The following is a 14017-nucleotide window of genomic DNA, read 5'->3' as shown; positions in this document are numbered from 1 at the left end:
CGCAAGGCTCAACAAGCATCAAGATAACATTTCTAAAGCATGACAGTCAGGCATGCGCTCTCAAGTACACTATATAATCCTACCTAGCAATATTAAATGCTTTAGTAGAATTGGGCAGCTCTTCAGTTAAGAACGTAAGGAAATTATTAGAGTGCAAATGGGAAAAAGAAAGAAGCAGATCATTTTCAAATCAGCCAGCAGACTGTCCTTTGCAATTTGCAAACTGAACAGAAACATTAATTCTTAAGTATGGCACTCTGTCTTCTGTTGAGCTCTAAAGCAGAAACGACAGCTCTCAGCCTTGCTAGCATAATCTCTATAGCACTAATTTTAAATCCCCTACATCTTCTTGGGTTATATTCTGTGTATTCACACATACATTGTAACTGAACCAGATGTCAGGAACTAAATGCTATAGTATTTGATCGCTGGCTCAAACACTTTATGATATTTCCTGTCTCCTAGCTGAGCAGAGCAGAGGAAGCTGCTCCAGCTGGTCTAGGGGCTATACAAGGAAGCAAGCTCCCAGAGTGCGAGCGAACAGGGAGAGCAAACAGGAGTTTGCCAGGGGAGTTTGGCAGGGGAGGTCAAGGGGGAGGCCCCTAACATCCCCTCCATTTCCCCATTTTTTTAATTTCTTTTTCTTGTAACATACACTTCCATACCAGTGGGACTGTGCTTTTAACCTCCAGTGAATAGAGGTCAAAGCACAGGCTATTCCAGTACAATCAGAAAGCTAGAAACATAAAGGGAATAGAGACTATGGAAGGAAAAGACTCTCCAGTCGTGGTGATCTGCAAGGTGTATACAATGTTTGTTTTCTTGCCTGAGATCAACACGGCCTACACGTGCAACAAGTGCAAGTTGATCATGCTGTTGGAAGAAAAAGTAAGAGGACTGGAGCGACGAGTGTCAATCCTCCGGGGAATAAGAGAACATGAAGAGTTCTTGGACAGAACGATGGAACTACAGCAGCAAGGTGAAGAACGGAAGCTAGAAGAGCAACAGCAAGCTGAGGCAGAAGAGGAAAATGCTGAAGTGAGGAAGAATGAAGTAGAGGATACTGCTTGGAAAAGGGTGACAGTTAGGAGCAGAAGAACTAGAAGCCACTCTACACCAGTGGAAGCATTGGAACCTTTTCCAGGTACTTGAGTATGAGACTGGAGGGCAGCCTGCAGAGGAAGAATTACAGGGGAACCTGCATGAGAGCAAGCAAGAGGCTGAAGGTCAGTCAAGAAGAGGCGATGAAACCAAGGCCTACAACAAGAAGAGAAGAGTAATAGTACTGGGAGACTCCTTGCTGCATGGGATCGAAACCCAAGTATGTCACGAAGACCCATGGACTTGCCAGGTATCCGTCCCAGGAGGATGGATTAGAGATGTGACTGAAGGGTTGCCTACACTCCAAAAGCCCACTGAGAGGTATCCCTTTCTTCTCATCCATGTGGGAACAAATGATACCGACAAGCAGAGCTACGAAGAAATCACATCAGACTTTGAAGCTTTGGGAAGGAAACTCAAGAACTTTGGGGCCCAGATAGTTTTCTCATCCATCCTTCTGGTAGTTAGAAGAGGGACAGAAAGGGAAAGAAAAATACTCCGGGTGAATGACTGGCTATGAAAGTGGTGCTGGTGTGAGAGATTTGGATTCTGGGACCACAGGCTATACCTCCTGGAAGGTGGACTGTTGGCAAGGGATGGGTTGCACCTCACAAAGGCTGGGAAGAATGTGTTTGGCCACAGCATGAAGAACTTCATCAGGAGGGCTTTAAACTGAATCCTATGGGGGAGGGAGACGTAAAATTGGGGGTAACAATGGATGAAGGCTCATGCATCACAACGGAGAGTACAGCTCTAATAGCACCCAATAATAGTCTTCAGAAACATGTAGGAAGAAAGCCAGACTATAAAGCACATGGTCTTCGATGACTATATACTAATGCCCAGAGTATGGGAAACAAACAGAATGAACTTGAACTCTTAATACAGGAGGGAAATTATGACTTGATAAGTGTAACTGAAACTTGGAGGGATGAATCCCATGACTGGAATACAGCAATTGAAGGATATAACTTGTTCAAAAGGAACAGGAGGAACAGAAAAGGAGGTGGGGGTTGCACTATATGTTAAAAATACATATCTCTGCACAGAAATACAGGAGGATGAGCTTGGTAGCCCCATCGAGAGCATCTGGTTTAAAATAAATGGAGCAAAGAATAAAAGGAACATGGTGGTTAGAGTCTACTACTGGCCACCTGGTCAAGGAGAAGACGAGGATGAAACTTTTGAAAAGCAAATTGCCAATGTTTCAAGGAAGCATGATGTAGTAGTAATGCGGGGGCTTCAATTTCTCCAATATTTGTTGGGAGACAAATTCTGCAAACGTGACCCCTCCAAGACATTCCTGACTTGAGTTGCTGATAACTTCCTCCTACAGAAAGTAGAGGATCGGCTATCCTTGACTTGATCCTAACCAACAAAGATGACTTAGTGGATAAAGTAGCAGTTACAGGAACTCTGGGGGAAAGTGACCATGTTATAATAAGGTCTATGACCCTCATGGTCTATGAAATAAGGTCTATGACCCTCATGGCAAAGGTGAAGTACAGGCTGAAGGGGCAGGATTGCAGCTTGAGATTGGTAGGCATATGGTCAAGGAACACTTAATTACTTTGAATGCATTCAAATCTCCAGGGCCAGATGAACTGCATCCTAGAATAATAAAGGAACTGGCAGAAGAACTCTCAGAACCGCTGTCTATTCTCTCTGAGAAATCATGGAGGCCAGGTGAAGTGCCAGATGATTGGCGGAGGGCTAATGTTGTCCCTATCTTCAAAAAGGAACCTGGGACCTACAGACCAGTAAGTCTGACATCAATCCCTGGGAAAATTCTGGAGCATATAAAGCAATCAATCTGTAAGCACCTTGAAAACAATGCAGTGATGACTCGAAGCTAACGTGGATTTGTCAAGAATAAATCCTGCCAGACGAATCTGATCTCATTTTTTGATCAGGTAACCTTCCTTGTAGACTGTGGGAATGTTGTGGACATAATATATCTCGAATTCAGCAAAGCTTTCGACAAAGTGCCCTGTGGTATCCAGATTAGCAAACTAGCTCAAAGTGGGCTAGATGAAACAACGATCAGGTGGATCCGCAGTTGGCTACAGAACTGGACTCAAAGAGTGCTTATCAATGGGATCTTCTCAAACTGGGGAGAGGTAATGAGCAGGGTACCACAGGGCTCAATCCTGGGCCCAATGCTCTTCAACATTTTTATTAATGACTTGGAGGAGGAAGTGCAGGGAATGCTGATCAAATTTGCAGATAACACAAAATTGGGTGGGATAGCTAATAACCTGGAAGACAGAAACAGAATTCAAAGTGATCTTGATAGGTTGGAGTGCTGGGCAGAAAACAACAGAATGACATTTAATAGGGACAAATGCCAAGTTCTTCACCTAGGAAAAAGAAACCAAATGCACAGTTATAAGATGGGGGAGACTTGGCTCAACAATACTACAAGCAAGAAGGATCTTGGAATTGTTGTAGATCACAAGCTGAATCTGAGCCAACCATGTGATGTGGCTGCAAAAAAAAGGAAAATGCTCTTTTGGGCTGAATTAATAGGAGTATAGCTTCCAAATCACGTGAAGTACTAGTTTATTTATTTATTTATTTATTAAATTTATTAATCGCCCATCTGGCTGGTCACCCAGCCACTCTGGGCGATGTACAGCATATAATAAAACAGTTTAAAACAATAAAATTCTACAATAAAAACATTTTCTAAAATACCCTAACCCACCCCAAATGCCTGCCTGAACAACCACGTTTTTAATGCACGGCGGAAGCTCATTAAAGAGGGGGCATGACAGAGTTCCCTAGGGAGGGAGTTCCACAGAGTGGGGGCCACCACAGAAAAGGCCCTCTCCCTCGTCCCCACCAGTCTAGCTGTCCTGGCTGATGGGACAGAGAAGGCCATCTGAGGCTGATCTTGTTAAGCGGCCTTTCTGGTGTTGCTGGAGGCGCTCCTTAAGATAGGCTGGGCCGGAACCATATAGGGTTTTAAAGGTCAAAACCAACACTTTGAATTTGGCCTGGAAAACAACTGGTAGCCAGTGCAAATCCTTCAGCACTGGAGTGATGTGATCTTGCTGGCGGCTGCCTTTAATCAAGCGAGCCACCGCGTTCTGTACCAGCTGCAGCTTCCGAACCGTCTTCAAGGATCACCCCACATAGAGCGCATTACAGGTAGCCTAAATGAGAGGAGACCAGGGCATGTACTACCGATGGGAGCAGATGGTCGGGAAGGAAGGGGCGCAGCCACCGTATCAGATGGAGTTGATTCAGCGCTGTCCAGCTCACAGATGAAACCTGAGCCTCCATGGACAGCTGGGAGTCCTAAATCACCCCCAGGCTGTGGACCTGGTCTTTCAAGGGTAGCCGTTCCCCATTCAACACCAGGTCAACATCCCCCAGCCTCCTCTTGTCTCCCACCAAAAGTACTTCGGTCTTGTCAGGGTTCAGCTTCAGCTTATTCCTCCCCATCCAGCCACTCACCGTCTCCAGACATTTGGACAGGGATTCTACGGCCAACCTTGGTGAAGATTTAAACGAGAGGTAGTGCTGCATGTCATCCGCATACTGATGACACCGCACGCCAAACCTCCTGATGATAGCCCTCAGCGGCTTCACATAGATGTTAAATAGCATCGGGGAGAGGATGGAACCCTGTGGCGCCCCACAAGTGAGTGGCCACGGGTCCGAAACCTCCTCTCCCAGTGCTACTCTCTGGTACCTGCCGGAGAGGAAGGACCGGAACCACCGCAATGCAGTGTCTCCAATGCCCAACCCCTCCAGGCGGTCCAGGAGGATACTGTGGTCAATGGTATCAAAAGCTGCTGAAAGGTCGAGGAGAACAAGGAAGGAGCATTCACCCCTATCCAGAGCCCTCCTCATATCATCCACCAAGGCAACCAAGGCTGTTTCTGTCCCATGCCCAAGCCTGAAGCCTGACTGAAATGGGTCTAAATAATCAGAAATAATAAATTTCTTCCAAGTGTGCCTTCAACTGCATCGCCACCTCCCGCTCAATCACCTTTCCCCAAAATGGCAGATTTGAGACTGGGCGAAAGTTGTTCAGAACTTGGGGATCCAAGGAGGGCTTTTTTACGAGAGGTCTTATCACTGCCTCCTTGAGGGCTGATTGCATCACTCAAGGGAGGCTTCACCACCGCCCTGATCCCCTCACCCAGTCTCTCTCTGCAGCCCATAATGAGCCAAGATGGGCAAGGATCAAGTAAGCAGGTGGTTGGCCTTACAGATGAAAGCACCTTGTCCACTTCATCAGAAGGAAGAAGCTGGAACCGATCCCACAAAACCGGTTTGCCACAGGCTGCCTCTTGCTCACTAACTGTATCCAAAGCATGCAGAGTAACACTCCTAATCTGATCAATTTGATCTGCAAAGTGCCTTGCCAAGGCCTCACAGGAGGCCTTAGAATGCTCCAGTGGTTCCGGAGCCACAGGACTGACCAGGCTCCGGACCACTTGGGACAGCACTCTGCAGACGCGATAGAGGCAGCATAATATTCCTTTTTTGCTGCCTTCACTGCCACGTGATAGGCTGAAGATACAGCTCTAGCCCGTGTCTGATCGTCTTTGGAGTGAGACTTCCACCACCGGCACTCTAGCTGTCTTACCTCCCATTTCAGAGCTCGTAACTGCGGATTGAACCATGGTGCAGTCTGAGCCCTGTTCAGGGGGAGAGGGCGTTTCGGAGCCACCCGATCTAATGCCCCAGTGATTGCGGCATTCCAGCCACCCACCAGGGTCTCGACTGAGTGGCTGTTGGTGTGCTCCAGAGAATCCCCAAGCCCGTTCAGGAATCCATTCGAATCCATAAGATGCCTGGGGCGGACCATTTTAATGGGTCCTCCACCCCTGCAGAGGGGTTGGGGAACCAAGAAGTCTAACGTCACCACATAGTGATCTGACCATGATAAGGGGGTGGTGGATATACCCCTGACTTCCAGATCACTCCCCGCTTCTCCAGAAACAAACACAAGGTCTAGTGCATGACCGGCTACATGGGTGGGCCCAGTTAGAATATGGTGCAGCTCCCAGGAAGCCATGGTCTCCATGAAGTCCTGAGGTGCTCCTGTGAGGATGGCCTCTGAATGTACGTTGAAGTCCCTCAACACCAATAAATTAGGGGACTGCAGCCCTCTACTCAGCTCTGGTTAGGCCTCATTTTGAGTACTGTGTCCAGTTCTGGGTGCCACAATTTAAGAACGAGGCAGACAAACTGGAGAGGGTTCAGAGGAGGGCAACGAAGATGATCAGGGGACTGGAAACAAAGCCCTATAAGGAGAGACTGAAAGCACTGGACATGTTTACCTTTGAGAAGAGAAGACTGAGGGGAGATATGATAGCGCTCTTCAAGTACTTGAAAGGTTGTCAGAGAGAGGAAGGCCAGGATTTCTTCTCGATCATCCCAGAATGCAGGACCTGGAATAATGGGCTCAAGTTACCAGAAGCCAGATTCCAGCTGAACATCAGGAAAAACTTCCTGACTGTTAGAGCAATACAACAGTGGAACCAATTCCCTAGGGAGGTAGTGGGCTCTCCCACACTGGAGGCATTCGAGATGAAGCTGGACAGCCACCTGTCAGGGATGCTTTGACCTGGATTTCTGCACTGAGCAGGGGGTTGGACTCGATGGCCTTGTAGGCCCCTTTCAACCCTACTATTCTATGATTCTGTGATTCTATGTCAGTCCTACTTGTAGTGCAGAAGGGCATTTCTAAAATGTTGAACATGTTAGGAGAAAATATGCCTCACCCTCAAGATACTATCAGAAGTGGACCATTAGGGAACTGAGGATGAAAAACAATTGCTCTTGACTAGCTGGAACAGCCTATTGCCAAGAAGATTTGAACATACAATACCAAGGCTCTTGTTCAGTTTTGCCCCACTTCTTGGCCTGTTTTTGCCCAACTATAGTTGTTTCCTCAGTTTCCAACTTTTCATTCCACTGCCTATTATATCTTTCATATAAACCTTTAAGCCTGTTGACAAGTCTCCTTCCTGTTTGTACAGCACTCTTGTTTCTTCCTCTTGCCCTTTCCTCCCAACAATATCCCGCTTCCTTAGAATCATTGTGAGCTTTTTCTACATCCTCATTTCATTTCTGTATTCCCTGCCCATATTTTATGCTATTCTCTTTCTCCTTCCTCTACACTTTCTCAGCTTGCTGTTTTCTTGGTCCACTGTATACTGTCTCTAAACTCTGCAGCTTCACCCCTCCCATGTCCTTGCATCTCAGCTTCCTACTCTTTGGCTTATCTTTCTCCTGGGATATTTTCCACATCAGCCTTCTAATAATCAGTATTATACAATATACTGACATAGCTCCACCAGTCCATGTGTGACCTGTGTGAGGTTTTAGCCCTAGCCAAGTGCTTTCCACTTCCTTCAAACAAACTGGAGCATTTGTAAATATTGCATGGTTCAATTCCATCTCCTCAGCAGTAGGAGTTTGTGAAGATTCCATTCCAGTCACTGCAGGAGGGTTGGATCCAGACTTAGTCATGTGGACCCATTAAAATCACTGGGACTTAAGTTTGTCATGACTTAAGTTCCTCTGATTTCAGTGGGTCTACTCATAGTATAACTAAGTATAACTAAGTCTGGATCTAACCCAGAGGCCTCACCAACACAAAGTGTCTTAGCACAGTCCAGTTTTCATCATAGCCTGTGTTGGAAAATACTCTGCTTTTATTTTGTTCAATTGTTCTGGGTGCCTTTCAGCACATTTTACTATGTATTCAGTTTGCTAGTTGCCAAAATACATTTGTATATAGGGTGGATCCAGAATAATCCTCAGACTACATCCATTGAAATCAATGGGACTTATATTAGTTATGATGCCAATGGGTCCACTCTAAGTATGACCAAATCTGGATCCAACACATAATATTGATGTTCTCTTTACATCACAGCAGAGCATCAGGGGCTACCTTTTTTTTCCCAGCAAAAAAAGAAAAAGGGAAAAAAAGCCATGATCTCATGCTGTGGCTGCTCATTTATTTCAGCCAATGATGCAATGTATATGAATAATGCATAACTTACACACAAGTTCATGCTTTCCTCAATATACAGTTTTTATGGGTACTACAAACAGTTCTGTTAAGAAAACTATCTTTGTGCTGTACATGAATTGAAGCAACAATCTAGTATTTTGCCAGAGAACTATCTGGAAGAGGTGGGAATGTTGAATTACAGCATTGGTTCCCATATTATGTATAGGTGTATCACAAACTACGAATAAGTGTTGGACTCTCCATGCATTCACAAAGGTATTTGTGCTGTGAAGGCATTGTGTCCACAACCTTGCTTCTAGATCCTTCATTATGAAATGAAATGATATAAAATGTTAATGCACAGCAAGGCATATTTAATGAGTATTTGTAGAGCTCAGCAGGAGGCAAAACAGATAAAAAGTGTCATTGGCACAATCTGAATGGGATTACTACACAGTGGGGACTCAGAGTTACAAATATTCTGGGAACTATGGTTCTTTGTGATTTCTTGATGTTCCCAACTCTGAAAGCTCTTGTCAGACTTTGTTCTTGCCATTTCTCTGCCATGCTGCTGCCTTCCAGTTATAGCAACTTGAGATCACACCTACAAATCTTGTGATCCACCAAGCCAAATAGAACCCACTAGTTATACTAGAACTAGTTATATAGTTATAGTGTGGTTTGCCAGGTGGTTGACCATTATTCTGACAGACCCCCTTGTGGGCTGTCATATGTGGCTAGTGAGGTACATTGGCATGGTTCACATGATTGCCACAGTCCACTGTGGCTTATTTAAGCCACAATGGGTTGCAGTATGTGCCGGCGGCCATTGTGAATATTCAAGCTGCAGTGGGCAGTTGGCATGGCTTATTGTGATGTACAAACCCAGCAAGGGTGGGTTGTTGTGGTTAACAAACCACCCACAAAACATGGGCTGTTTTTATGTTGTGGGTGGCTTGCTAACCAAAGCAATAACCCACCCTACACCAGGTTCGCACGTCATGATAAGCCATGGCACCCGCCCACCATGGCTTGAATATTCACAATGGCCACCGGCACATACTGCAACCCACCTGTGGTGATCATTCAAACTGGCCCTGTGGCTAGGTGGAGGGCTGTAGCTCAGTGGCAGCACGCATGTTTTGCACGCAAAAGTTTCAGTCCCCAGCATCTCAAGGTAGGGCTAGAAAAGAATCCTCCCTGAAATCCTGGAAAGCCGCTGCCAGTCAGTGTTGACTGACTGGCACCGGATGGACCAATAGTGGGGTGGATGGACCAATAGTCTAGCTCAATATAAGGCAGGTTCCGAAGTTCCACATGTATTTTGTGATTGTTTTTTACATTGTATTATTTGTATTTAATGCTGCAGTTTGATGTGCTTTTCTGCTCTTATTTTTGTGAGTCACTTTGGGTCCATCTTTGACAGGGAACAGTAGGATATAAATGATTAAAAAAAATTTTAAGTTGTGCAGGCCTGGCCAAGTTTTTCCAAACAATCATCTTCTCAGTCACCTGCCATTCCCCTTACCATCTTTCACTGCTTCTCCTTTGAAAGGCTTGAACTAGATGACTGAGAAATTATCTCCTTCATTTAAGATCCAGCATGTAGACTAGAATCTACATACTGTGGGTTGAAGGACCGAAGCCTTTGGTTCATGCCCCCCTCCTCAACCTGCCACATGGTGCATATTTTATGTGGACTGATGCCACACATGTACATGAGTATGCTTTGCTCATGCAATTTCTCCACTCTTTTCATGTTGCACTGCAGATGAACTGCATGGACAGAGCATACTCACATACGAATGTATGTGCATAAGTGGCCATTCACACAAAGTGTTCTTCATGTAACGGGGATTCATGAGCCCTAGCTTTGGTCCCACATTACATCACAGGTAGTGCGCGCACACCAGTGTGCAATGTGAGCCAGCCAGTAGTCTGCTTTTTCCACTGAACAGATGTGTGGACCTCTGAGAAGGTTTGGTTGACCTCTGATTATGCTGCTAGAATTTATCTCTCAGGGCTGCTTTCTGTGTTATTAATTTTGCGTACGCATCTGCCAAGTTTTGGATATTAGCACAAAGAAATAAAAGCGATCGGAATAACTGGGTCTGACTTGAGGGCAGACAGTAGTAGAAGTCCTTCTATCGTGGTTATATTTGTCATAGGACCAAGGACTTGGTTCACTTCAGTAGCAAAAGTATGGCTGGAAAGTGCCCCAAGGAACTCTACCATATTTGAGAAACTGACACTTTTTTATTATGTCTGGTAAGAATTAAGAATATGTTGGACTGGGATGAAAGGAGGAACAGAGTTATCAGCAGCTTTTTAAAAGTATGTGTTTGTCATATTCATATTCTTTCTTTTCAGGTATTACAACAACTTTACCCTGTGTACAGAGCACAAGGCTGCAACAGCAAAGTGCTTTTGGCCTAACCCGCTTGCTGAGGGCTTCATCACTGGAATCCATAGACAATTCTTTTCAAACTGTACTTCAGAAAAAGTGCATTGGGAAGATCCACCGGATAAAATTCTGATCACCCTGATTTTTGTACCAGTTCTCCTGACGGTTGCCATGATCGGACTAGTTGTATGGTGCAGTAAGAGAAGTGACATTTTGGTGTAACTCGGGCCTTCATTGCCATTCTTTATTCTATTGCTTTATTCTCTTTATTTTCTTTCCTTTGTTGAGACCGACTCACAGGAAAGAATGATACATTTTATACATGTTAATGTTCTAAGCTGTGTCAAGCAATAAAGGGGAATAATATTTCTGTAGCTGCACAAGCCTACTACCTACAACCATTGCCGTGCCAACAATACAGATATTGTTTGGAAGTCGACACAATGGCTGATGATCATATTTCTGTAATGGAAGCCATATGGAGGGGAACTGAAAATATCATCTGAATCGGCTATCTACAACTGCAGTTCGTTTTTCAAACTTAGTATTAATCTGAGCTGTCGAACTAGTTTTTTCAAACTTAACATATGCATTGCTGATCAGATGTGAATATGTGCGTACACACACTGAACAATTATATTTACCATAGGGGTTGTTTTGGAATTAAATGTGAACAGTAGAGGCTTGTAAATATGAACCTTTGTGACTTAAACAGACGTTCTTCACCAAAGAGACATCACTTGAATCTTGCTGAAGAACATATTTTTCTTGTCCTTCTGTTTCCCAAAGTTGCATAAACATGTGCAAAGGGAGATTAGAAATGTTAGGAGCAACAGATGATGAGTGAATCAACGCACATTTTGTTGGCTCTACTTCATATAAAGAAATGTCCTTAAAGGATTAAAAATTGCCTTAAAGGATAGTCTCTTGGAACTAGAAGCCTATAGAATGATCTCCAGGAAGGATATGGGTTTCTTTTTGTAAAGCTGGAAAAAGAATGAGAGGAAATTGGTTGACTATGAATTTGTTAAAGTGGCAATGGAATGGTTATATCTCCCCTGCTCTTTAAAGTACCATTTTTATTGTTAATTATAGGACCATTTTGTCCCTGTGTGTTCCAAAGTCTTTTGTGCTTGCGATATGCTTTAAATAGACAAATCTAATAATAAGGAAATACTGTAACTATTTTAGTACAGGTGCCTTTCACAGTTTGTGTACTGGGAGATGCTTTTCATGTCAAGCACTGGGAAATGAACATTCCAGACAGACTTGCATGTTTAGGATGGGAAACGAATTTCCATCAACGAAAGTCTTTTACTACATGGGAAGTTGCATCTTCATTTCAATGTGACATGGCCCTAAAAAACAACGACTTCTATTCTTACAGTTAACATCAAGTTTGCCACATTTGAGGTATCCTCCAAGTGAAACAATCCATTCTGAGCACTAAGCTCTATTCAGTCATAAACATTTTTGTTTTCATACCTCACCCAATTAAATAAAGCTAGTATTGCTTACCAGCTGTCTGTTGTACATACAGAAAATCTGATGGTTATCTAAGATTTCCATCTGGCGCTCATGATATAACATCATGTTGGGTATTGTACAAGAGATGTGTGTCTCAGTCTATGTTAATATGAAAATGCTCTTTATGTTACTGCTGTTTTTGTACAAAGCGATATGGGGTACAATTCACCAAGTGCTACTTTTACAGCTTGACCTCCATTCAGTTCAGCACTGCTTACCTATGGTTTCCAAAAACTGTAACTCCAGCAAATTTCCTTGCACATTAGGGGGTTGCTTCTTGTATGAGGGCTGAGAAACCGAGGAAGAAAAGCTGATCAAATTGCTACCTCTTTTCTAGAGCACCTAAGAAGGCCAGAGATGTAACTTCATGGCATTATTTCCAAGTGCCAACTTAGAATCAAGGTTTCTGGTTTAATGAGGGAGAACAGAAAATAAGGTTATATATTTTGCAATTGTTGTATGTACTATGTACTTCCCTAAAATCACATTGTCTTGCCTACTATGCTAAAATGGGGAAAGCCTGAACAAATCCATATGAAAGTATCTACTATAAATGTTTTTATTACAATGTTGATAATGCAGCTTTGCATTTTTTTAAAAAACAACAACAAATGAATTTACTCTCAAAACTGAATGTACTTCGCCCAATGAATAGTTGAACTATAGAACTTGCTATTACAAGATGTGGTGATGGCCACCAACTTATATGGGTTTAAAGGGGGATTAGACAAGTACATGGAGGATAAGGTTGTAAGTGGCTACTAGTCATGGCTGTATGCTACCTCCAGTTTCATAGAATCATAGAATAGTAGGGTTGGAAGGGGTCTATAAGACCATAAGCAGTATGCCTCTGAATAGCAGCTGTTGGGGAACATGGGCGGGAGGGTGCTAGTGCACTCATGTCCTGCTTGTGGGCTTCTCATAGGCATCTGGTTTGCCATTGTGGGAAACAGACTGTTGGACTAAGTAGGCTTTTGGTCTGATCCTGCAGGGCTCTTCTTAAATTCTTAATGCCTTAAAAAGGTACTGAATGCCCTTTGTCATCTCTTTTTTCTGTGACCAATACAGAAAGTACTATCTACAGTCACAGGCATTAGGGCAGCAGGGGGAATTTGTGGCCCTCCAGATGTTTTGGCCTACAACTCTCATCAGCTACGCGCCAATAGTGATGGATGATGGGACTCATCCAGAGGGCATCAAGTTGCCCATTTCTGAATCAGGGGCAATTCATCTGCCCATACTGGAGTATGTGTTGAGCGATACTGTTTTAAAGGGGCAAGGAGAGGAAGCACAACTCTCTTACATTCTTGCTTTCCATACATGTATTTGTTTATAATGTTGGAAGCTAAGAGCTCATATTTATGCATATTCTGCAGGACAATGTACTCTTATCCTTTTGCTCCCATGAAGCTCGGCTTTGGCCAATTTAAATGACCATGGGGAGATAAAGTGCAAGTAACTTGTCCTTCATTCCTCCTTGCTTGTTTAGAATGGCTGAAGAATTCATGCAGAATTTGGTACTTTTAAAAGCAGTTTTGTGATTGCTTCACATGCTCACCTTGTAACTCAACCTGCAACTACTATGGTACTGTAGAGCTGTTTAATGTGGGTTCAGGGTTTGTGTGTGTGTGTGTGTGTGGTGATAAATGTTAATGGAGTTGGGAGCTGTGTGTGTAATGATCGTATGATCTCTTTTGCGTAGGCTGAACCTTTAAAGATCTATTGGCCAACATTCGCAGCACATCAATTTCTTCCTGTGAACTGGCCCTGAACAAAGAGAAATATCAGGGTTAAATTTGAGGTATGCAGTTCTTGCATTCCCTTTTTAACATGAATGGAAATGCCCTTGCAATGTAAAAATAGTAAAATTAGCATCAATCAACTGGCAAGGCCTTGGGGCGCCGTTTTACCCCCCCCCCCACTCTAGCTCACACAATCCTTCTGACATCTTTATCCGCAGGTTGCAGTTCATTAATTTCAAAGCAATTTTTGGAAGACAG

General features: G+C 43.8%; 1 protein-coding gene across 1 annotated transcript in view; it reads left to right on the top strand.

The window, feature by feature from the left end:
- The window catches only part of RAMP3 (receptor activity modifying protein 3), a 94820-nt gene extending 81075 nt beyond the window's left edge, over positions 1 to 13745 (top strand). The window contains exon 4 of the mRNA XM_084857732.1: positions 10457 to 13745. Within this exon, the coding sequence (XP_084713858.1) occupies positions 10457 to 10712 (256 nt within the window). The 3' untranslated portion in view covers positions 10713 to 13745. The remainder of the gene's footprint in view (positions 1 to 10456) is intronic.
- Positions 13746 to 14017: the final 272 nt, after the last annotated feature.

The sequence above is a fragment of the Heloderma suspectum genome, chromosome 5 (genome assembly GCF_057233095.1).
Source record: "Heloderma suspectum isolate Gila_16-S chromosome 5, 16-S_ref, whole genome shotgun sequence".
Classification (NCBI taxonomy): domain Eukaryota; kingdom Metazoa; phylum Chordata; class Lepidosauria; order Squamata; family Helodermatidae; genus Heloderma; species Heloderma suspectum.
Note: the sequence above shows the minus strand (reverse complement) of the source record. Positions and strands in the feature narration are given on the sequence as shown.